We start from the raw sequence: 26,197 nt of genomic DNA on the forward strand, positions 1-26,197 counted from the left end.
AGCACCAGCAATGTTACACAAACAAAAAAGTCTGCATAAGGGTCACCCCCCGCATCAATAGGGGTTCGTTTATCCGAGGCAACACCCAGGGCAGGTTATCTCAGAGCGTGTAATGCTAGGCACACACTGGGACGATACAATATAGCACCAGATGCAGTACTTGGGGGCAGATTATAGTGTGCGGATCAGATGATTGGATCAGACCTGTCACATGACATCCTGCGTCGGATCACTAAGGTGTGTGACTAGCATGAGAGGCAGCCATGATTTGGTCAGATCATGAGCTATACACAATTAGCCCCAGTAAAGTCTTCCTATTATCACAGTAAATTAATCACTCACCATCTACAACCTCAATCTTCACATTTTCTTTGATATTGCAGCAAACACCTGTAATAAAACATAAATAAATAGGAAAATTAAGTCATAAAACCATACAACGTACAGAGAACATTTTTTATTAGCATAAATTGTATGCAACTAACTCTAGTGAATGAGCATATTACCCAGGATGTCAGTAAGGAGAATGCATTACAAGAATATGGAAAAATTCAATAGAACGTAAAATGGTAATACAGGGTAACAAGCAGATAAGCATAGGAGTTGTTGCAGTGTTAAACGGTATCAATATAAATAGTCTACTGGAGGAAATCAATTGGGCGCGAGGTTTAGCAAGGTAAAAAACCTTGCCTACCTTGTGCCCAATTTTGGATTGCAGCAGGTATGCGTGCTCCCGATACCTGCGGTATCCAATTAAAAAAAAATGGTTGTGAAACCCCTGCAATGCGAGTAAAAAAAAAAAAAACTTAAAAAAAAAATTAATACTTAACCTGTCTGGTGATCACCCCTCCAGCATCCCACTGTGCAGTGTCATCCCCCTTGCAGGGAGAGCTATGTCTCCCAGCAGTGGGCTGTGGGGGTGTGGGGGGTCACATACACAAGCACTCACACAACACTAGGTACTCACCTCTGCTGCAGGAGACCGGCTCCTGAAGTTGGATTCAGAAGACGCCACTTTGGAAGGTGAGTAATGACAGACTAATTAAGCTAATTGGATACTTCCTATTGTTTAATTAGTCCACTGGGTAGGATGGGGGAGGGGGTATGCCACCTGGGTTCAAGAGCAAATCCCAGTGATTTTTCCTAAAAATAACGATTTTAGGGAAATCAGACTTGCTCTGGAGGAGCAAGAAAGAAACATACCGTTTTCAGTACTCTAATTGCATTGGAAATCCCAACAGTGGGAGGGGATTTTTCAAATGTCCCGCCGTCAACTGAATACCCCCCTATGCGTGCAAATATCCATTACAAACGAGCGTAACTAAATATTGACAAAACAGCTTTGCTTTAATGGTCCCAGGAACAATATCACAGGTGGTCACTGCTCAGACAATAAAATAAATGAAAACAAAAATAAATAAAAATGGTCCTTACAGTCCAAAGCTTCATGCTTGATAGAGCTGTTTAAGAGCATCATTGCAGTGGCAGCATCAATGTCAGATTCTGCAAGAGAGGAAAATATTTGCATGCCTTGTTTTCACCACTCATAACATCATTAGCCTATACTGTAAGCACACTGAATGACTTGTCTCTGATTGGATGCTACAAACCACTGATCTCGAATAACTGTACACAGAATTTAATGAATGCTGTGGCCTTGTAATTGGGGCCCGGAATGAAAGAGAAGACCAATCATTTTCTCCCTGACCCTCCCCCTCTGACAGCGCGCCTCCTTAACCACTTGCCTGGCATGGTCGCATCAGATGCGACCATGCCTGCAAGTGTCTTATCTGACATGGTCGCAAAGGATGCGACTAGTCAGATAATCAGTGTTAGCAGAGAAGGGAAACTTCCCTCCGCTGCTGCTGTCAGAGGGATCAGAAGGTCCCTCTGCCTCCTTGCACTCTCCCCCACCGATTGCCGTACTGCCGATCACTGCTGATCGGTCAGCATGGCAGGACCCCCCTCCAGCGGCTGCAGACAATAGCAGCCGCTGGGGAGTATAAATGAACTCCCCCAAGCCACCCTCAGACCCCCCTCTGTATACCTGGAGTCTGTCCCGGCTTTCAAAATGAAAGCCGCAATGGTCACGATGTTCCCGATCGACGTTTCGATGTTTGTGGAAAAATAAGATTTTAAACCTACCGGTAAATCTTTTTCTCCTAGTCCGTAGAGGATGCTGGGGACTCCGTAAGGACCATGGGGTATAGACGGGCTCCGCAGGAGACATGGGCAATCTAAAGACTTTAGATGGGTGTGCACTGGCTCCTCCCTCTATGCCCCTCCTCCAGAACTGTGCCCAGAGGAGACGGACAGTACGAGGAAAGGATTTTTGTTAATCTAAAGGCAAGATACATACCAGCTTACACCATCCACACCGTACAACTTGGAACATACGAACCAGTGAACAGTATGAAACAAAAACAGCATCAGCTAGAGACTGATCAAAACTGTAACATAACCCTTATGTAAGCAATAACTATATACAAGTCTTGCAGAATTTAGTCCGCACTGGGACGGGCGCCCAGCATCCTCTACGGACAAGGAGAAAAAGATTTACCGGTAGGTTTAAAATCTTATTTTCTCTTACGTCCTAGAGGATGCTGGGGACTCCGTAAGGACCATGGGGATTACACCAAAGCTCCAGACTGGGCGGGAGAGAGTGCGGATGACTCTGCAGCACCGATTGAGCAAACAGGAGGTCCTCCTCAGCCAAGGTATCAAACTTGTAGAATTTAGCAAAAGTGTTTGACCCCGACCAAGTCGCCGCTCGGCAAAGCTGTAATGCCGAGACGCCTCGGGCAGCCGCCCAAGAAGAGCCCACCTTCCTAGTGGAATGGGCCTTTACCGAATTTGGTAACGGCAATCCAGCCGCAGAATGAGAGTGCTGAATCATGTTACAGATCCAGCAAGCAATAGACTATTTAGAAGCAGGAGCGCCAACCTTGTTGGCTGCATACAGGACAAACAGTGCCTCTGTTTTCCTAACCCGAGCCGTCCTGGCTACATAAATTTTTAAGGCCCTGACTACATCAAGGGACTTGGAATCCTCCAAGTCACCCGTAGCCACAGGCACCACAATAGGTTGGTTCATATGAAAAGATAAAACCACCTTAGGCAAAAATTGAGGAAGAGTCCTCAATTCTGCTCTATCCACATGGAAAATCAGATAGGGGCTCTTGTGAGACAAAGCCGCCAATTCGGACACCCGCCTTGCAGATGCCAAGGCCAACAACATGACCACCTTCCAAGTGAGAAATTTTAATTCAACTGTTTGAAGAGGCTCAAACCAGTGAGATTTTAGGAACTGTAACACCACGTTAAGGTCCCATGGTGCCACTGGGGGCTCAAAAGGAGGATGGATGTGCAGCACTCCCTTTACAAAAGTCTGGACTTCTGGGAGAGAAGCCAATTCCTTCTGAAAGAAAATAGATAGGCTCCATTAAGGTACAAATTTCAGCCCTAACTTTAGGCCCATATCCACTCCTGTCTGTAGAAAGTGGACAAAACGGCCCAGATGGAAATCTTCCGTAGGAGCATTCTTTGCTTCACACCAAGATACATACTTCCTCCAGATGCGGTGATAATATTTTGCCGTTACCTCCTTCCTAGCCTTAATCAGAGTAGGGATGACTTCCTCCGGAATACCTTTCCCCGCTAGGATTTTGTGTTCAACCGCCATGCCGTCAAACGTAACCACGGTAAGTCTTGGAACACGCAGGGCCCCTGCTGCAACAGATCTTCCCTGAGAGGAAGAGGCCACGGATCTTCTGTGAGCATCTCCTGAAGATCTGAATACCAGGCCCTTCGAGGCCAATCTGGAACAATGAGTATTGTCTGCACTCTTTTTCGTCTTATGAATCTCAGTATTTTTGAGATGAGCGGAAGAGGAGGGAACACATAGACCGACTGAAACACCCACGGTGTCACCAGGGCGTCCACCGCTACTGCCCGAGGGTCCCTTAACCTGGCACAATACCTCCGAAGCTTATTGTTGAGGCGTGACGCCATCATGTCTATTTGTGGAAGTCCCCAATGACTTGTTATCTCTGCAAAAACTTCCTGATGAAGTCCCCACTCTCCTGGATGGAGATGGTGTCTGCTGAGGAAGTCTGCTTCCCAGTTGTCCACTCCCGGAATGAAGACTGCTGACAGAGCGCTTACGTGATTTTCCGCCCAGCGAAGAATCCTGGTGGCTTCCGCCATTGCCACTCTGCTCCTCGTCCCGCCTTGGCGGTATACATGAGCCACGGCTGTGACGTTGTCTGATTGAATCAGAACCGGTAGGTCGCAAAGAAGATTCTCCGCTTGTCGTAGGCCATTGTATATGGCCCTCAATTCCAGTACGTTGATGTGTAGACAAGCCTCCTGGCTTGGCCATAGTCCCTGAAAATGTCTTCCTTGTGTGACTGCTCCCCATCCTCGGAGGCTTGCGTCCGTGGTCACCAGAACCCAGTCTTGAATGCCGAACCTGCGACCCTCGAGAAGGTGAGCACTCTGCAGCCACCACAGGAGAGACACCCTGGCCCTGGGGGACAGGCTTATTTTCTGATGTATTTGTATATGGGACCCCAACCACTTGTCCAGAAGGTCCCACTGAAACGTCCTCGCATGGAACCTGCCGAAGGGGATGGCCTCGTAGGTCGCCACCATTTTTCCCAGTACTCGAGTGCATTGATGGACTGACACTCTTTTTGGTTTTAGCAGGTCTCTGACCATGTTCTGGAGTTCCCGGGCTTTTTCCATCGGAAGAAAAACCCTCTTCTGTTCTGTGTCCAGAATCATGCCTAAGAAAGATAGCCGAGTCGTTGGAATCAACTGTGACTTTGGTAGATTTAGAATCCAGCCATGCTGCTGCAGCACTCTCAGGGAGAGCGACACACTTTTCAGCAATTGATCTCTCGATCTCGCTTTAATCAGGAGATCGTCCAAGTACGGGATAATTGTGACTCCCTGCCTGCGCAGGAGCACCATCATTTCCGCCATTACCTTGGTGAAAATCCTCGGGCCGTGGAAAGCCCAAACGGCAACGTCTGAAACTGGTAATGACAGTCCTGTACAGCGAATCTCAGGTACGCCTGATGAGGGGGATATATGGGGACATGAAGGTATGCATCCTTTATGTCCAGTGACACCATAAAAGCCCCCCCTTCCAGGCTGGAGATAACTGCCCGGAGCGATTCCATCTTGAATTTGAACTTTTTCAAGTACAGGTTTAGGGATTTTAGATTCAGAATGGGTCTGCCCGAGCCATCCGGTTTCGGGACCACAAACAGGGTTGAATAGTACCCCTTCCCCTGTTGGACTAGGGGAACCTTGTTAATCACTTGCTGTTGACATAGTTTTTGAATTGCAGCTAAAACTATTTCCCTCTCTGGGGGAGAAGCTGGTAAAGCCGATTTGAAAAATCTGCGATGAGGCACCTCTTCGAATTCCAGTTTGTAGCCTTGGGATACAATTTCCATCGCCCAAGGATCCACGTCTGACTGAACCCAGACCTGGCTGAAGAGTCGAAGACGTGCCCCCACCGGCGCGAACTCCCTCAGTGGAGCCCCAGCGTCATGCGGTGGATTTAGTAGAAGTCGGGGAGGACTTCTGCTCCTGGGAACTAGCCGTAGCAGGCATTCTTTTCCCTCTACCCTTACCTCTGGCGAGAAAGGAAGAGCCCCGACCTCTTCTGGACTTATGCGACGAAAGGACTGCATCTGATATTGTGGTGTTTTCTTTTGCTGTGGGGGAACATAAGGTAAAAAAGTAGATTTACCCACGGTAGCTGTGGAAACCATGTCCGCTAAACCCTCCCCAAATAAAACCTCACCCTTGTAAGGCAAAACTTCCATATGTCTCTTTGAGGTGGCATCAGCCGTCCATTGGTGGGTCCACAGGGCTCGCCTAGCAGAAATTGCCATGGCGTTGGCTCTTGAACCTAACAGCCCAACGTCTCTCGCAGCGTCTCTCATATATAAGGCTGCATCTTTAATGTGACCCAAGGTCAATAAAATGCTATCCCTATCCAGGGTATCAATGTCAGATGACAAGTTATCTGCCCATGCTGCTACTGCGCTACAAACCCAAGCCGACGCTATTGCCGGTCTGAGCAAGGCACCTGTATGTGCATAAATTGATTTTAAGGTAGTTTCCGGTCTATGATCAGCAGGATCCTTGAGGGCTGCCGTGTCTGGAGACGGTAGCGCCACCTTTTTGGACAAGCGCGTCAAAGTCTTGTCCACCCTGGGCGAGGATTCCCACTGTAACCTCTCCTGTGCAGGGAAAGGATACGCCATAAGAATTCTCTTGGGAATCTGCAGTTTCTTGTCTTGAGTTTCCCAAGCTTTTTCAAATAACGCGTTCAGCTCATGAGATGGGGGAAAGGTTACCTCAGGTTTCTTTTCCTTAAACATGCATACCCTCGTGTCAGGGACAGAGGGGTCATCTGTGATGTGCAAAACAACTTTTATTGCAATAGTCATATAATGAATACTTTTGGTCACCCTTGGGTGTAACCTCGCATCATCGTAGTAGACACTGGAGTCAGAATCCGTGTCGGTATCAGTGTCTGCTACTTGGGACAGGGGACGTTTGAGACCATGGATTGACTCCCTGTTTTTTTCTCTGGACTCTGCTTTGTCCATTCTCTTATGTAATAAAGACACATTTGCATTTAAAACATTCCACATATCCAACCAATCAGGTGTCGGCGTCGCCGACGTAGACACCACAATCATCTGCTCCACCTCCTCCTTAGATGAGCCTTCCGCTTCAGACATGCCGACACACACGTACCGACACCCCCACACACTCAGGGATAGAGATATAGATATAGATATAGATATATATATATATATATATAGATAGATAGAGAGAGAGAGAGAGAGAGAGAGAGAGAGAGAGAGAGAGAGAGAGAGAGAGAGAGAGAGAGACACACACAGAGAGTATGCCAGCACACACCCATTGCCACCGGACACTGGAATAAAATCCCAGTCAGTACAGCGCTTTTATATAAATATACTCACTGCGCCATTAAATGTGCCCTCCCTCTCTTTTTTGCCCTCTGTACATGTGTTCAGCAGGGGAGAGTCCGGGGAGCCAGCTTCTCTGCAGCGTGCTGTGGAGAAAATGGCGCTGGTTAGTGGTGAGGAATCAAGCTCCGCCCCCTCACCGGCGGGCTTCGATCCCGCTCAAATCTTTGTAATATACTGCCTCCGCAGTATATATCTATGCCAGTGTCCCTAGAGGTTTCATAATTGCTGCCCAGGGCGCCTCACCTGCGCCCTGCACCCATACAGTGCCGCTAGTGTGTGTGTGTGTGTGTGTGTGTGTGTGTGTGAATGTGGGAGCAATGGCTGCGCGGTACCTCATTGAAGATCTGAAGTCTTCTGCCGCCTTTGAAGTCTTCTTTCTTCTCATACTCACCCGGCTTCTATCTTCCGGCTCTGTGAGGAGGACGGCGGCGCGGCTCCGGGACGAACGGCGAGGGTGAGACCTGCGTTCCGACCATCTGGAGCTAATGGTGTCCAGTAGCCTAAGAAGCAGAGCCTATCATTTAAGTAGGTCTGCTTCTCTCCCCTCAGTCCCACGATGCAGGGAGCCTATTGCCAGCAGTGCTCCCTGAAAATAAAAAACCTAACAAAAAGTCTTTTTCAGAGAAACTCAGTAGAGCTCCCCTGCAGTGCATCCAGTCTCCTCTGGGCACAGGATCTAACTGAGGTCTGGAGGAGGGGCATAGAGGGAGGAACCAGTGCACACCCATCTAAAGTCTTTAGAGTGCCCATGTCTCCTGCGGAGCCCGTCTATACCCCATGGTCCTTACAGAGTCCCCAGCATCCTCTAGGACGTAAGAGAAAATAATAATAAAATAAAATTTAAAAAACATTTTTTTTTAATAAAATCATTTTGGATAGGGTTAAATTAATGTTCTTCACCTAATTCACTCATAAAAAACCTGACAACTTCGGAAGCGGTTTTTGAGGAAAAAAATAATCGATTGAGTGGTTAAGAAGTCACACAGCGCTGGTCTCCAGCTAGGGCTGTAAGACTCCCCCATTAGGTACACTACTGCTTACAATAACCAAGCTGCCTGCTACAAAAGCCACATCTCAGAATGTAGTTGCATCCTATGGTCTAAATCAGGGGTGGGGGAACCTGCGGCCCTCCAGCTGTTGTTAAACTACACATCCCAGAATGCCCTGCAACAGTTTTAGCATGGCCAAATAGCAAAACTGTAGCAGGGCATGCTGGTATGTGTAATTCAACAACATCTGGAGGGCCAAAGGTTCCCCACCCTTGCTCTAAATAGAATTCCACATTCTAACACACACTCCTGCTCATCACTGACTTTCTGCTTTTTCCATCTCCCATTGTTCGTCACCATGCCAGTCAGCGGATGGAGGAAACAAGGAAAGCGAGAAGCCAGGAGGGAGCAGCTGCTTCCTGAGAGGAGACCCAAGGCTGGAATGTTCTGTAGTGACAGCAAAAAACCTTTGTGCTAGCACTACCAGGACCCTGGGAGTGTTCAGGGGCTGGTCATGTGCAAGCTTTGGTCACACTAGTAACCAGATCGGGGGTTGTCAGCTAACACACCACTAGATCCAGGGGGAGACCAGGCCCTACTCTGCATACGGTCACCAGAACGGGGGGTGTCCTCTACAGTATGTGTACTACTGTACACAATAGAGTCATTTGGACTGTAGGAACTTTGTGGTGCATTGGACACCCTCAATCATTCTGAATCTGTTTCAGAGGAGAATTCGCATCCCTATTCCACAGTCTACCCCCCAGCCTGTAGCTTCCATGCCCCTTCCTCTCCTCCGGGCATTGCTTATCACTCACACTTCTCACATTCACGGTCACACACGTGGTCAGCTCACACGGGCCCATTTACTAGTACTGTACTCTGTGGCAAAGTTACAGCAACCAATTCTGCTTTTACTTTCTCAGCTTGCACTAGGCAAATAAAGATCAACTGGTTCATCGCAAATACGACCCTCATAAGAGGAGGCCAAACGTCTGCCATGCGTTCGGGAAGGGCGTCTTTAAGGCTGGGGACAGGCAGTGAAGATGGAGAGGTAGAACAAGTTGCTGCATACACTCATTTCCAGGGGATCCCCAGTCACATCAGGAGCCCCGTATTACTGCAGCGTGACTACATACGGGTGTGGATCATAGGGTCAACAGTAATTAGGTCAAGCACTATTAGGTCGACAGTGACTAGGTCGACACCTGAAATAGGTCAACACAGTCATTAGGTCGACATGGAAAAGGTCAACATGGTTTTTTTTTTCTTTTTAAATGGGGTTTTCTTCATAAAAAGTGACCAGGAACCCCAATTAGTGCACTGTGTCCCTTCGCAAGCAAGGCGCCTCACTCTGCTACCGCTGCGCTCGGCACAGGTCACTATTCTAATCCGTAGTCCACGTGGATCGTAAAGTATGAAAAAGTACAAAAAATGAATAAGACTTTTTAAAAAAAAAACTCATGTTGGACCTTTTCATGAGTCGACCTAGTGACCATGTTGATCTACTGCATGTCGACCAAAAGTGGTCAACCTAATGAGTGTCGACCTAAAGACCAGATACCGTACATACACTAAACATGTCCAATATTCCTGTGTGAAGAGGCATGCACCATCATATACATTATCATCATTTATTAATGTGTCCGCATAAAAAAAAACAATCTGTAAAAGTCTCTGCGCAATGACCTGTAACCACCGTGTTGCCTTGCAATATCCCTTTACTTTAAGGCTGATGGGAGATTATATTATACAGGAAATGTGAGATATTTCATACTTAGATCTCAGTTTATTACATCAAGTCTTATGCTAAATACCTTTCACAGCGTGGCCTTGAGTCTGTTTTAATGCAGAAGATAAACAGAGTGGGGTAGATACGCTGAAAGAAGAAGAGAAAGCGCGTAATAACACCACACCAGTACAATAAAACACATTATTATGGGCGGTATTCAATTCTTTCCACCCCCTTCGGTTTCTGCCGATGGGCGTGGTATCATCATTTCAGCTCGCATGGCGCCTTAACCCTTTACGCAGCTAAACCAGATTACTATAGGCGCGATATGCACGATAACGGGGATCACTTTAGAAAGGAGATTGGACGTGATTTATCATCTGAATACCGCCCCATATGTAGTCTACATTCATGTAAAAATGGTATAGGCACATTTAGAAAAAAATATAGCAACAGGTAATTAAAATGGGCCACGTAAAGGAGACTACAGCAGGGGAGGGACTGGACTGTTTAGCGCAGGCTGATAGCACCATACCAGCAGTAACAGTCATGGGAATTAATCTATTACATTTATCAGAGGACTAGCATATTCTATTTCCTACAACAATATGTTAATGGAGCCAAAAACAAAAACGTCTTCACAGCACATCATTACAAATGCCAAATAAAATGTCCTGACTTCAACCCACCGGAAAGCTGTGGTATGACGTGACGTTTTACAGTATATACAAGAAAGCCTGAAGATCAATGGGAGCAGGAAACATTAGGTTTCATTTGTGTAACTCTATATTGTGATAAGGGTGATCACAGTTGTACCAGCAATTCAGCAACAACACTTGGAGGCATAGGTTTCAAAACTTTAGGAGAGATAAAGTGGAAAGAGATAAAGTACCAATCAGGTCCTAATGTCATTTTTCAAACATTGGGGCAGTGGTAATAAGCATGGAGGAGTGATAAAGCAGTGATAAGTGGAAGGTGATAACGCACAAGACAATCAGCTCCTAACTGTCATTTTTCAAACCCGTGATGATTGGCTGGTGCGTTCTCACCTTCCGCTTATCACTGCTTTATCACTTCTCCAGGTTAATAAATCTGGCCCCATTGCCTGTAAACTGACAGGAGCCGATTGGCTGACACTTTATCTTGCTCCTCTTTATTTCTCAGCAAGGTTTGATACATATGTACCTAAATCCTCACTGTACAGGTGCTCCAGCTGTGGTAACCCAAGTGACGGGATACCTGTGAGATGCAAAGACATCCTGCCCTGCAACACACATTGCAGCAGATGAGCAGCGTCCTCTGCCTGCTTCCCAGGCGCAGCCAATCCGTGCTAAGCTGAGGTAGCACAATGATTGGTGGATGTTACTGGCCATCCACCAATCACAGTCCAAGAGAGACAGAGCTAGTCTTAATCCACATTCACCTCACCCCGCCCTGGAACCAACACTGTGTTGCAGCAATACAATCATGTGCTTTCATTGGACAAGTGCCACAAAATAACCTCCAGCGATCATAGGAGAGAGAGTGTGGCAGTTGTAAGTAGGGGAGGGATCCCACGGCTGATTGCTATTGGGGCAGGACAAGGGGGATTTAGAAAAAATAAAAAAAAATTATGGAGACAAAAAAAATAAAAAAAAAATAAAAACCCAAAAAACTCAATGCATCACAGAACATACATCTTGCCTACAGAACTTAAACAAGGGGGACTTCATTTAATGCCTACCAGCTAAATTCTACTCCTCACATGGACTGAAAGCCCACGGAGTAGGACAGACCGGCATTTCAACGGTAGCAGAACACAGATCCCTTACCTTGTCGGTGAGGCAGGAGGGGTGTACAATGCGAGGGCTGCAGAGAACGGCTGCTTCTTCAGTGCTTGTACAAGATTGGGTTTATACTCTGGATCAACGCACCATAAGGATCCTTTTCCATTCACCTAAAACACCAACGGACGTTATAAGTAACAGCAACTACACAATAATGCAGATTATTAAAACTCCAGTTCTAAATGTAAAAAAAAAAAAAAAAAAAATACACAGCAGCATCATGGCTCTCCAGGCGAGAAATAACTATTGGACTTGATGGACATTCTGTGGAAACATTTACTCCTCAGTCACCGCTCATTCATCTTGGGAACGGTGTAGAGGAAATCAAGTTATCACACATGTAACCCATTCAGTTGTCAGGAAAACAAACGGAGTAAATTCACTACATATAAAAGAACATTACGGTATCCAGATGATAGACTGACAATGTATAGGTCAACAGTTATTAGGTCTACAGCATATGGTCAACATGTATTAAGCCGATAGGTACAAAAGTTTGACGCATTTTTTTTTTTTTTTTCATTTTGTCCCAAATTTAGTATCTGCTTTATTTACTATCCACGTGAACATCTTTTGGGAATTCTAATCTGTCAACCTTTTGTAGCGTATGGCGTCTACCTAGACATTGACAATCTATTAATTCACACCCAAACATTGCATACTGTATGTGAATGCTACAAGTGTTTCAATGATCTATGACTGTGGTTCCCATATTGTGTACCATGGTCCACTTCATGTTTTCCTGGTGGGCCACAAAGATAAACCAGTTCTTGCCCCAAACACCTTTTTCTGCCTGAGCCGGCAGCAGGTGAGCTAGCAGTCAGCCGGCAGCAGGTGAGCTAGCAGTCAGCCGGCAACAGGTGAGCTAGCAGTCAGCCGGCAGCAGGTGAGCTAGCAGTCAACCGGCAGCAGGTGAGCTAGCAGTCAGCCGGCAGCAGGTGAGCTAGCAGTCAGCCGGCAGCAGGTGAGCTAGCAGTCAGCCGGCAGCAGGTGAGCTAGCAGTGGTTAGAGCTATCATTGGCAGACTTCAGGGAGGTGCACAGTTAACTGAGCTTTAACCATTGTATGTGTGTATTACTCCTTTTCCACCAAAATGTTGGGTCCGACACAGGTTTTCAAGCACGGTTCCAACCATCATCACAGTCGGGTCAGACCCGGTTCACACCGCAGGCTGGACCTAGCATATTGGCGGGTAGATCCCTTCAGACTGCAACTGTGTGTAATCTGCATGTTCAGCCAGCACTAGGAGATGACATCATCTCTAAGCGCCTGATTTCAATATGCTTTCAGCGCGACCCCGATCAGATGACCAGTGTTGCGCTGTTCACACCGTACTGTTACCCAGGTCGGCGTCCGGCTCGAACCTGGTAGCTACCAGGGTCAGATTCCTGGATAAAAAGAGACTCTGGTCATTTTTATCTGACCTTTTCCCACCCAACCTTGCCCCAGGTTGCCTCAGCAATAACCCGGATTAAAAAGCTGCCAGCAATGTTTTGTTTTCACAAAGAAATTGTTCCGATTGGAGAAATATTTTTCCATTAATTACTTTTAAATTTAACAAAGTGGTGTTATGGACATTTCTTTGGTTTAAAAACAAAAAAGAAAAACACATTGTGTGCTATGTTCTGCACTAGGCCTTGACATGCCCAACAAAAGCCAGATAGGCCATATGGCAAAAAAAAAAAAAATAGTGAACGCCTGATCTAAGACCGCAACTGCCATGTTCAAAATCTATATGTAGTTTATAAGTGCCAAATATCACTGTATTTATTAGTGTAGAGGAAAACATTGGCAGAAGGAGTGCTAGCATTATGAAACATAAAAGACTCCATTAAAGATTTGTTTATACACTAGGACACAACTTAAATACACATTTCACATGGAATTTACATAAAACCAATTAGTATTTTTAGTAATGTGTAATCATAACATATGTGCATGTTTACAAGTGGTTATATTAACCAATTAACTAACGATATTTCCCTTCAAAACCCTTCATAAAATATATATTTTTTAAACTATATTACATTTAAAAAAACAAAACTATTTTTATATATTCAAATATTATATTATGCACATCTACAGAATGGATCTCTTCGTCTAAAACTGGGGGACACAGTGGGGCGGCGCGGTAGCATATGATCTGACCATGCCAGTTATAGAGCACCATAAATCTGCATAGACCCCTAGTTTTTAAGACTCTGAAGACAGTGCGGCTTGTAACCAGTCACCGGAGTAAGAACGGCATCAGCAGCAAATCTGAACTGTATCTCATGTCAGCCTCTGTAGTGTGTGTGTGTGTGGGGGGGGGGGGGCAGCCACAGTACACCGACATCATCGGCTCTCCCTCTTGTGCAGCAGCACAAGGAAGAACCTGGCAGCCAGAATGCAAGCAGGATAGTACAGTGCTTTACGACCAGAGGAGAGATAGGAGGGGGAAAGGGCTCTATGTGACCCAGACATACTAGCTTACTTTCTCTTGCCCTCATACAAAGCAGTCTATGTGTAACCTGTGATCTGATAAGAGCATTTGGGACTGGAAACAGAGACATGCAGAGTCCTCCTGAGTCCTGTACCAGTGTGTTTATTTTTCTATGTGTTTTTTTAAAATGTAATAAACTAATTGTCTCAATTATGTGTAGCTATAAACAGTACCCAGGCATTATTAAACCAATAGTTTAAATCTAGTATACACCATTGGTTTAAATTTGATAAACACAATCTAATATTACCCCCCCCCCCCCCCCCAAAAAAAAAGAGAAAAAAAAGACACTACTGCACTTGCACTGTGCAGTCACACAGTGGGTGCGAGCAGGATAACAAGCGGGGGCAGTGCTGGCAAGATGTGAAGGGAACAAGGGAGTGGGTGCGGGTCGCTCTGTCTTAAGTGCCCCCGGATCACCCAAGCCTTAAATCCAGCCCTTGTCAGGAGATGATGGTACTGATCCTATAAGCCAAGGGTTGATAGAGCGTGGATTCAAGTCTCTTTTCATAGTGACTGTTCATAATACATTTAAAAAAAACCTGAAAGATCATAAATAAGTTGCCTAAGGGTTTACCCATGGCAATAGGTCACAGACTAGAAATGTGATTGCAGTACCTGTTTTCCTGCAGTTATTAGCACACCAGATTTGCTTACTGTCCCAATGTCTAGGCAAATATTTAACAAAATAAACTGACAGTGGATAGCTGCAAATAGATTCAGTCTCCGCCTCGTGCTAACAAGTGAGGACAGATTGGGGGCTTCATACTTTATCTAAAAATACCTGAATTTTTGCGTTATATGCCCGATACAGGGCCCGATTTTGAATAGCACGGAAATTACAAGTTTTTCCATACCAGATGCGATTCCCATTTGCAGATGCCGGTACAGTCCTGCAGACTCTGGCATGAGCATAGTAGTTTGTTACCTGGCTACCATTGAGGCCTAGCTGCAACTACAGCCACTTTAGGCACCACTCAGAAACAGCCCCATAATCTGCACAGAATGACAGCAGCAAAGGTGGATAGAGGATAGATACAGCTGCAAAACTACAAGCAAACAACTTTCCCGAAACCAATGCTCCATTTGCTGTGTGCCGGCAGTTTGTTACTTTAAAAAAAGAAAATAATGTAATTAGGCCTTTATAAAATTTGGATAAAAAAACGTAAATAAAAAATAAGAATTTACTCACCGGTAATTCTATTTCTCGTAGTCCGTAGTGGATGCTGGGAACTCCGTAAGGACCATGGGGAATAGCGGGCTCCGAAGGAGACTGGGCACTCTAAGAAAGAATTAGGACTACCTGGTGTGCACTGGCTCCTCCCTCTATGCCCCTCCTCCAGACCTCAGTTAGGGAAACTGTGCCCGGAAGAGCTGACACAATAAGGAAGGGATTTGGAATCCCGGGTAAGACTCATACCAGCCACACCAATCACACCGTACAACTCGTGATACTATATCCAGTTAACAGTATGAACAACAACTGAGCCTCACGAACAGATGGCTCATAACAATAACCCTTTAGTTAGGCAATAACTATATACAAGTATTGCAGACAATCCGCACTTGGGATGGGCGCCCAGCATCCACTACGGACTACGAGAAAAGAATTTACTCACCGGTAATTCTATATTTTCTCTGACGTCCTAGTGGATGCTGGGAACTCCGTAAGGACCATGGGGATTATACCAAAGCTCCCAAACGGGCAGGAGAGTGCGGATGACTCTGCAGCACCGAATGAGCAAACACAAGGTCCTCCTCAGCCAGGGTTTCAAACTTGTAGAATTTTGCAAATGTGTTTGAACCCGACCAAGTAGCAGCTCGGCAAAGTTGTAAAGCCGAGACCCCTCGGGCAGCCGCCCAAGAAGAGCCCACTTTCCTCGTGGAATGGGCTTTTACAGATTTAGGATGCGGCAGTCCAGCCGCAGAATGTGCAAGTTGAATCGTGCTACAGATCCAGCGAGCAATAGTCTGCTTAGAAGCAGGAGCACCCAGCTTGTTGGGTGCATACAGGATAAATAGCGAGTCAGTTTTCCTGACTCCAGCCGTCCTGGAAACATATTTTCAGGGCCCTGACTACGTCCAGTAACTTGAAATCCTCCAAGTCCCGAGTAGCCGCAGGCACCACAATAGGTTGGTTCACATGAAAAGCTGAAATCACCTTGGGAAGGAATTGGGAACGAGTCCTCAATTCCGCCCTATCCATATGAAAAATCAGATGAGGGCTTTTACATGACAAAGCCGCCAACTCTGATACACGCCTGGCCGACGCCAAGGCCAACAGCATGACCACTTTCCACGTGAGGTATTTTAGCTCCACGGTTTTAAGTGGCTCAAACCAATGTGACTTTAGGAAATCCAACACCACGTTGAGATCCCACGGTGCCACTGGAGGCACAAAAGGGGGCTGAATATGCAGCACTCCTTTAACAAAAGTCTGAACTTCAGGCAGTGAAGCCAGTTCTTTTTGGAAGAAAATCGACAGAGCCGAGATCTGGACCTTAATGGAACCCAATTTTAGGCCCATAGTCACTCCTGACTGTAGGAAGTGCAGAAATCGACTGAGCTGAAATTCCTCCGTTGGGGCCTTCCTGTCCTCACACCAAGCAACATATTTTCGCCATATGCGGTGATAATGTCTTACGGTCACATCTTTCCTAGCTTTAATCAGCGTAGGAATGACTTCCTCCGGAATGCCCTTTTCTTTTAGGATCCGGTGTTCAACCACCATGCCGTCAAACGCAGCCGCGGTAAGTCTTGGAACAGACAGGGCCCCTGCTGCAGCAGGTCCTGTCTGAGCGGCAGAGGCCATGGGTCCTCTGAGATCATTTCTTGAAGTTCTGGGTACCAAGCTCTTCTTGGCCAATCCGGAACCACAAGTATAGTTCTTACTCCTCTCCTTCTTATTATTCTCAGTACCTTGGGTATGAGAGGCAAAGGAGGGAACACATAAACCGACTGGTACACCCACGGTGTCACTAGAGCGTCCACAGCTATCGCCTGAGGGTCCCTTGACCTGGCGCAATATCTTTTTAGCTTTTTGTTGAGGCGGGAAGCCATCATGTCCACCTGTGGCCTTTCCCAACGGTGTACAATCATTTGGAAGACTTCTGGATGAAGTCCCCACTCTCCCGGGTGGAGGTCGTGCCTGCTGAGGAATTCTGCTTCCCAGTTGTCCACTCCCGGAATGAACACTGCTGACAGTGCTAACACATGATTTTCCGCCCATCAGAGAATCCTTGTGGCTTCTGCCATCGCCATCCTGCTTCTTGTGCCGCCCTGACGGTTTACATAGGCGACCGCCGTGATGTTGTCTGACTGGATCAGCACCGGCTGGTGTTGAAGCAGGGGTCTTGCCTGACTTAGGGCATTGTAAATGGCCCTTAGTTCCAGAATATTTATGTGTAGGGAAGTCTCCTGACTCGTCCATAGTCCTTAGAAGTTTCTTCCCTGTGTGACTACCCCCCAACCTCGAAGGCTGGCATCCGTGGTCACCAGGACCCAATCCTGTATGCCGAATCTGCGGCCCTCTAGAAGATGAGCACTCTGCAGCCACCACAACAGCGACACCCTGGTCCTTGGAGACAGGGTTATCAGCCGATGCATCTGAAGATGCGATCCGGACCGCTTGTCCAACAGATCTTATAACTCCCTTTTTTCGAAGGAGTATCATCATTTTGGCCATTACCTTGGTAAATACCCTCGGTGCCGTGGACAGACCAGACGGCAACGTCTGGAATTGGTAATGACAGTCCTGTACCACAAATCTGAGGTACTCCTGGTGAGGAGGGTAAATGGGGACATGCAGGTAAGCATCCTTGATGTCCAGTGATACCATGTAATCCCCTTCGTCCAGGTTTGCAATAACCGCCCTGAGCGATTCCATTTTGAACTTGAACCTTCTTATATAAAAGTGTTCAAGGATTTCAAATTTAAAATGGGTCTCACCGAACCGTCCGGTTTCGGTACCACAAACATTGTGGAATAGTAACCCCGTCCCTGTTGAAGGAGGGGTACTTTGGTTATCACCTGCTGGGAGTACAGCTTGTGAATCGCCTCCAGCACCGCCTCCCTGTCTGGGGGAGTAGTTGGCAAGGCTGATTTGAGGGTACAGAAAACCGAACTGGGTGTCACTGGCGCTTTATCGATAGGACGTAGGTTTGAATTCTAACAACAATTCACCCCACAACTCCCCAGAAATGATGCTTAATCACTGGATGGTGGGTGCAACCATATGATGGCAGGGTATAAAAGATGGCATTCAAATGACAATGTGAAAAAAAGCATACAAATTTATTTAAAAACATGAATAATAAAATACATGACTGATGAAAGTGCAAAGTGAACTGAAGAATTTCCAAAAGTGACTAGTGCTTAAATATGACAGGAAAGAAGCTCTCACCCTCTCCCTGTGTTGCGGTGGGCTAGCTTATAAATAAGCTGATGTGGTCCTAGGCTGAAATAGCCAAGCACCACCGCAAACAGTTTTTCAGCATAAGTTCACCTTCAGTCCACATGTATCAGTCCTCAGTCCAAGACAACGCGTTTCGGTTCCCAAGAACCTTTCTCAAGAATTGGATGAGGTTAGCTGTCCTGAGCCATCTTTTATACCTGGTGAAATGATCTATTCAATTGATCATGACGTCACATCCGGTCTCAGTCAGGCTGATTTGAGGAAACGGCGAGGGGGAGACGTCTCGAATTCCAGCTTGTACCCCTGAGACACCACTTGTAGAATCCAGGGATCCACCCGTGAGCGAACCCACTGGTCGCTGAAGTTCCGGAGACGGGCCCCCACCGCACCTGGCTCCACCTGTGGAGCCCCAGCGTCATACAGTGGACTTAGAGGAAGCGGGAGAGGACTTTTGTTCCTGGGAACTTGCTGTTTGGTGCAGCTTTTTCCCCCTACCTCTGCCTCTGGGCAGAAAGGACGCGCCTTTAACCCGCTTGCCTTTCTGGGGCCGAAAGGACTGTACCTGATAATACGGTGCTTTCTTTGGCTGTGAGGGAACATGGGGTAAAAATGTCGACTTCCCAGCCGTCGCTGTGGAAACGAGGTCCGAGAGACCATCCCCAAACAATTCCTCACCCTTGTAAGGCAAAACCTCCATGTGCCTTTTAGAATCCGCATCACCTGTCCACTGCCGAGTCCATAAAACTCTCCTGGCAGAAATGGACATTGCATTTATTCTAGATGCCAGTTGGCAAATATCCCTCTGTGCATCTCTCATGTATAAGACTACGTCTTTGATATGCTCTACAGTTAGCAATATAGTGTCCCTGTCAAGGGTATCAATGTTATCAGACAGGGAATCTGACCACGCAGCTGCAGCACTGCACATCCATGCTGAAGCAATAGCCGGTCTCAGTATAATACCTGAGTGTGTATATACAGACTTCAGGATAGCCTCCTGCTTTCTATCTGCAGGCTCCTTTAGGGCGGCCGTATCCGGAGACTGTAGTGCCACCTTCTTTGACAAGCGTGTGAGCGCTTTATCCACCCCAGGGGATGTCTCCCAACGTATCCTATCCTCTGGCGGGAAAGGGTACGCCCTTAGTAACTTTTTGGAAATTACCAGTTTCTTATCGGGGGAAACCCACGCTTCATCACACACTTCATTTAACTCTTCAGAAGGGGGAAAAACCACAGGTTGCTTTTTCTCCCCAAACATAATACCCTTTTTTGTGGTACCAGGGTTAATGTCAGAAATGTGCAACACATTTTTCATTGCCGTAAACATGTAACGGATGGCCCTATTGGAATGTACACTAGTCTCATCGTCGTCGACACTGGAGTCAGTATCCGTGTCGACATCTGTGTCTGCCATCTGAGGTAGCGGGCGTTTTTGAGCCCCTGATGGCTTTTGAGACGCCTGGGCAGGCACGGACTGAGAAGCCGGCTGTCCCACATCTGCTATGTCATCAAACCTCTTATGTAAGGAGTTGACACTGTCACGTAATTCCTTCCACATATCCATTCACTCAGGTGTCGACCCCGCAGGGGGTGACATCACATTTATCGGCACCTGCTCCGCCTCCACATAAGCCTCCTCATCAAACATGTCGACACAGCCGTACCGACACTCCGCACACACACACAGGGAATGCTCTGACTGAGGACAGGACCCCACAAAGTCCTTTGGGGAGACAGAGAGAGAGTATGCCAGCACACACCACAGCGCTATAAATCACAGGGATGTACACTATAATGAGTGATTTTACCCTATAGCAGATTATATATATATATATATATATATATATATATATATATATATATATATATAGTATTTGCGCCTAAATTTAGTGCCCCCCCTCTCTTTTTTACCCTATTGAGTCTGGAAACTGCAGGGGAGAGCCTGGGGAGCGTCCTTCCAGCGGAGCTGTGAGAGGAAATGGCGCCAGTGTGCTGAGGGAGATAGCCCCGCCCCCTACATTATCACCTTGCACTTAACACTGCATTATCACTGGTTTATCAAGTGCAAGGTTATAATGCACCAGCCAATCAGCTCCTGTTAATTTACATGTGGGAGCCGATTGGCTGGTGTGTTTATCACCTTGCTTTTATCACTGGTTTATCACTTCCTTATGCCTTCTCCAGGTTAATACATCTACCCCACTGTTTCCAGTGCTAGATCACACAAGTCTCTTACGCAATACATTCTCCCTAGACAGCAAATATTCGCAAAAAGATCAAACGTACAACACACAATACGGGCACTTCCGGAGACATGATACATATAAGCTTTTGACCTGACCGGGTAGTAAAAAAATATTTGGAGGGAGGGGAGGAGAGATGAAAGAGGTGGTTTTAGGAATCTAAGGGAGGAAAAAAAACAAACAGGAAAATCCAGTACTAAGAGCTATGTACCAGATAAAGCCCTAAACAAATGGAATTTTGCCTTGTGATCGGCTTATTGTTCGCATAAGCATGCAAATTCTTGCTAAACTACTCTTAGTACATAGCTGCAGTGCAAGAGGCGTTGTTCTCTTCCTATCCTCTACCTTTACTACAAGATGTAATAAAATAGACAAAGGTTAACCCAAAGTTTATAAAATCAAGTCCAGCACAGACAACAGGTAGCCTGAAATCTAGTAGCACATATATCCTAAAGGTATAAGGACCGCTGCTGCCCTTTTCAGCTCCAAAAACCCAGGATCCTTGGGTAAAATTCCTAGTAAAAACAAAAAGACAGGGGGCGCCCCATAGTGCATAAAAGATATACATATCATCTATACATATAGACAATATGTATATCCTTTAAATCTATTGTTCTTTTCAAATAATGGCATTGGATGCTGAAAAAATGTGACTAAGCCAGGCCTGGCCAACCTGTGGCTCTCCAGATGTTGTGAAACTACACGTCCCAGCATGCCCTTCCACAGTTTTAGCCTTCCCTAATAGCAAAACTGTGGCAAAGCATGATGGGACTTGTAGTTTTACAACAGCTGGAGAGCCACAGGTTGGCCAGGCCTGGACTAAGCGGTACACTGATGTGAAAGACAATAGTGTTTAATTTTCTTTTTTTTACGCAAATCTATTTTATGTAATTTTTTTGATGTAATTTCTCCTGATGTCCCTAAGAGATTCTCTTTGATGTTTTTTTTTTTACGATGTTCCATCAATGTTTTGTATTGTGCTCAAAGCAAGCGATTATTTCTGTTTATGCATTGAAAAAAATTCTAGAATGTGTTGTATATGTAAATGATTTACTATGTAATGAATTTAAATGTGTTTTTATATAAAATGTATTGGGTGATGTATTATACTTGTAAATCCGTTACATAGAGAGGTCTGATGTAATAGACTGATTACTGCATATGAGAAACAGGAGTGTCTATAGCAGACACACTTATTGGTGACAGTGTGATTTAAAAGGAAGGTCCAGCGCGAGCAAGGCCACGCCCTCTGATGAAGTCCTTGTGACGAAACCGGTAAGGGCGTGGCTTGGCTATGCGCTCCTGTCTCTGCCACCGCCTTCCTCCAACCGCGCCAATGGGATCCAGGTCACAGCCGCTCGCACACACACGGCGGGACAGAGCGCAGCTGAAAATCATCCAGTGGCCTGCGATTCACGTGGTCTGCGGGACGAGTACTGCCTGGATGGTAACATTTTATGTCATGTGGTAACCAGGCCACAGTGCCGATTTCCCTGGTACGAGTTCCATCTAACCGGAGCTGCAGTTTTATCTGTTGTTTAAATAGAGCGCCCCCTGTCATAATATATATATATATATATATATATATATATATTGTAGTGGGGGGATAGCTTGTCGGCGCTTAACCGCGATATCAAATTATACTAGATTGCAGACCAGGGTATTGTAAAAAAAGGTCTCCTTATTTCAGACACTCCCTTAAATATATTTGGGCGTCAGCTCCACCTTAAAGAGAGAAGCATTGGTAAGGTGCTTCATGTAAAGTGTAAAAGAAAAGGAGAATAAGGTGATTTTAAGCGACCAATGGTGTCTTATGATTTAAAGGAGACTCGGATAAAATTATAAAAATTTAATAAAAATTACAATTAACACCAATACAGGGGTAACTAAAAATATGGCCTTATGTAAGGAACCATATATTAGTAAGAAATCATTAGGACTACAAAAAAATTCTTTACATATAAAAAAATAGTATAAAAGTCAAAGTTAGTATAAAACTAGTATGACAAATTGATAAAAAACAAAGGGAAAAATTCCTAACAGTAAAAAGTTGGAAAGAAGATCAACATAAAAATCAACATAAAAATTGTATAAATAAAGTTCCTTAGCTTTTTAAGAAGGTATGTGTCATAACACCCAACGCGTTTCGTCCTGCCTTGATGAAGTCCAGGCAGGACGAAACGCGTTGGGTGTTATGACACATACCTTCTTAAAAAGCTAAGGAACTTTATTTATACAATTTTTATGTTGATCTTCTTTCCAACTTTTTACTGTTAGGAATTTTTCCCTTTGTTTTTTATCAATTTGTCATACTAGTTTTATACTAACTTTGACTTTTATACTATTTTTTTTATATGTAAAGAATTTTTTTGTAGTCCTAATGATTTCTTACTAATATATGGTTCCTTACATAAGGCCATATTTTTAGTTACCCCTGTATTGGTGTTAATTGTAATTTTTATTAAATTTTTATAATTTTATCCGAGTCTCCTTTAAATCATAAGACACCATTGGTCGCTTAAAATCACCTTATCCTCCTTTTCTCTATCGTCCTTGTGGATGCTGGGGTTCCTGAAAGGACCATGGGGAATAGCGGCTCCGCAGGAGACAGGGCACAAAAAGTAAAGCTTTCCGATCAGGTGGTGTGCACTGGCTCCTCCCCCTATGACCCTCCTCCAGACTCCAGTTAGATTTTTGTGCCCGGCCGAGAAGGGTGCAATCTAGGTGGCTCTCCTAAAGAGCTGCTTAGAGAAAGTTTAGCTTAGGTTTTTTATTTTACAGTGAGTCCTGCTGGCAACAGGATCACTGCAACGAGGGACTTAGGGGAGAAGGAGTGAACTCACCTGCGTGCAGGATGGATTGGCTTCTTGGCTACTGGACATCAGCTCCAGAGGGACGATCACAGGTACAGCCTGGATGGTCACCGGAGCCGCGCCGCCGGCCCCCTTGCAGATGCTGAAGTAAGAAGAGGTCCAGAATCGGCGGCTGAAGACTCCTGCAGTCTTCTAAAGGTAGCGCACAGCACTGCAGCTGTGCGCCATTTTCCTCTCAGCACACTTCACACGGCAGTCACTGAGGGTGCAGGGCGCTGGGAGGGGGGCGCCCTGGGAGGCAAATGAAAACCTTTTTTGGCGAAAAATACCTCACATATAGCCCCCAGAGGCTATATGGAGATATTTAACCCCTGCCAAGATTCACTAAATAGCGGGAGACGAGCCCGCCGAAAAAGGGGCGGGGCCTATCTCCTCAGCACACAGCGCCATTTTCTCTCACAGAAAGCCTGGAGAGAAGGCTCCCAGGCTCTCCCCTGCACTGCACTACAGAAACAGGGTTAAAACAGAGAGGGGGGGCACTGATTTTGGCGATATTGAGATATATATAAAGATGCTATAAGGGAAAACACTTATATAAGGTTGTCCCTATATAATTATAGCGTTTTGGTGTGTGCTGGCAAACTCTCCCTCTGTCTCCCCAAAGGGCTAGTGTGGGTCCTGTCCTCTGTCAGAGCATTCCCGGTGTGTGTGCTGTGTGTCGGTACGTGTGTGTCGACATGTATGAGGACGATGTTGGTGAGGAGGCGGAGAAATTGCCTGTAATGGTGATGTCACTCTCTAGGGAGTCGACACCGGAATGGATGGCTTATTTAGGGAATTACGTGAGAATGTCAACACGCTGCAAGGTCGGTTGACGACGTGAGACGGCCGACAAACTATTAGTACCGGTCCAGGCGTCTCAGAAACACCGTCAGGGGCGTTAAAAACGCCCATTTACCTCAGTCGGTCGACACAGACACAGACACGGACACTGAATCCAGTGTCGACGGTGAATAAACAAACGTATTTCTCATTAGGGCCACACGTTAAGGGCAATGAAGGAGGTGTTGCATATTTCTGATACTACAAGTACCACAAAAAAGGGTATTATGTGGGAGTGAAAAAACTACCTGTAGTTTTTCCTGAATCAGATAAAATAAAATGAAGTGTGTGATGATGCGTGGGGTTACCCCGATAGCAAATATTGGCGTTATACCCTTTCCCGCCAGAAATTAGGGCGCGTTGGGAAACACCCCTTAGGGTGATAAGGCGCTCACACGCTTATCAAGTGGCGTTACCGTCTCCAGATACGGCCGCCCTCAAGGAGCCAGCTGATAGGAAGCTGGAAAGATATCCTAAAAAGTATATACACACATACGGTGGTTATACTGCGACCAGCGATCGCCATCAGCCTGGAGATGCAGTGCTGGGTTGGCTTGGTCGGATTCCCTGACTGAAAATATTTTATTCATATAGAGCATTTAATAGGATGCATTCTATATATATGTACGTGAGATGCACAGAGGGATATTTGCTCTCTGGCATCAAGATAAGTACGTTGTCCATATCACCCAGAAGATGTCATGGACACGACAGTGGTCAGGTGATACAGATCCCATACGGCACATGGAAGTATTGCCGTATAAAGGGAAGGAGTTAGTTGGGGTCGGTCCATCGGACCTGGGGACCACGGCAACAGCTGGGAAATCCAACCTTTTTACCCCAAGTTACATCTCAGCTGAAAAAGACACCGTCTTTTCAGCCTCAATCCTTCCTTTCCCATGAGGGCATGCAGGCAAAAGGCCAGTCATATCTGCCCAGACATAGAGGTAAGGGAAGTAGACTGCAGCAGGCAGCCCCTTCCCAGGAAAAGAAGCCCTCCACCGCGTCTGCCAAGTCCTCAGCATGACGCTGGGGCCATGCAAGCGGACTCAAGGTGGGGGGGTAGTCTCAAGAGTCTCAGCGCGCAGTGGGATCACTCGCAGGTTGACCCCTAGATAGTACAAGTATTATCCCAGGGGTACAGATTGGAGAGTCGAGACATCTTCTCCTCGCAGGTTTCTGAAGTCTGCTTTACCAACGGCTCCCTCCGACAGGGAGGCAGCATTGGAAACAATTCACAAGCTGTATATCCAGCAGGTGATAATCAAAGTACCCCTCCTACAACAAGGAAAAGGGTATTATTTTTCCACACTATATTGTGGTACTGAAGCCAGACGGCTTGGTGAGACATAGTCTAAACTGAAATCTTTGAACACTTACATAAAAGGTTCAAATCGAGATGGAGTCACTCAGAGCAGTGATAGCGAACCGGAAAAAAGGGGACTATATGGTGTCCCTGGACATCAAGGATTACCTCCATGTCCAAATTTGCCCTTCTCAACAAGGGTACCTCTGGTTCGTGGTACAGAACTGTCAATATCAGTTTCAGACGATGCCGTTTGAATTATCCACGGCACCCCGGGCCTTTTACCAAGGTAATGGCCGAAAAGATGTTTCTTCAAAGAAAAAAGGCATCTAAATTATCCCTTACTTGGACGATATCCTGAAAAGGGCAAGTTCCAGAGAACAGTTGGAGGTCGGAAGAGCACTATCTAAAGTAGTTCTACGACAGCACGACTGGATTCTAAATATTCCAAGAATCGCAGCTGTTTTCCGACGATACGTCTGCTGTTC

The 26,197-nt window shown here is 46.0% G+C and overlaps 1 protein-coding gene across 2 annotated transcripts in view; it reads right to left on the minus strand.

Moving 5' to 3' along the window:
* FOXN2 (forkhead box N2) overlaps nucleotides 1-26,197 on the minus strand; it is a 102,016-nt gene that overhangs the window by 5,410 nt on the left and 70,409 nt on the right. The window contains exons 3-6 of one of the 2 annotated variants that reach the window (XM_063918695.1): nucleotides 11,555-11,679; nucleotides 9,829-9,890; nucleotides 1,435-1,503; nucleotides 343-390 (exon numbers count right to left, since the gene is read on the minus strand). In XM_063918695.1, the coding sequence (XP_063774765.1) occupies nucleotides 343-390; nucleotides 1,435-1,503; nucleotides 9,829-9,890; nucleotides 11,555-11,679 (304 nt within the window). The remainder of the gene's footprint in view (nucleotides 1-342; nucleotides 391-1,434; nucleotides 1,504-9,828; nucleotides 9,891-11,554; nucleotides 11,680-26,197) is intronic. The other variant, XM_063918696.1, reaches the window with a different exon arrangement.

This window comes from Pseudophryne corroboree, chromosome 4 (genome assembly GCF_028390025.1).
Source record: "Pseudophryne corroboree isolate aPseCor3 chromosome 4, aPseCor3.hap2, whole genome shotgun sequence".
NCBI classification, from domain to species: domain Eukaryota; kingdom Metazoa; phylum Chordata; class Amphibia; order Anura; family Myobatrachidae; genus Pseudophryne; species Pseudophryne corroboree.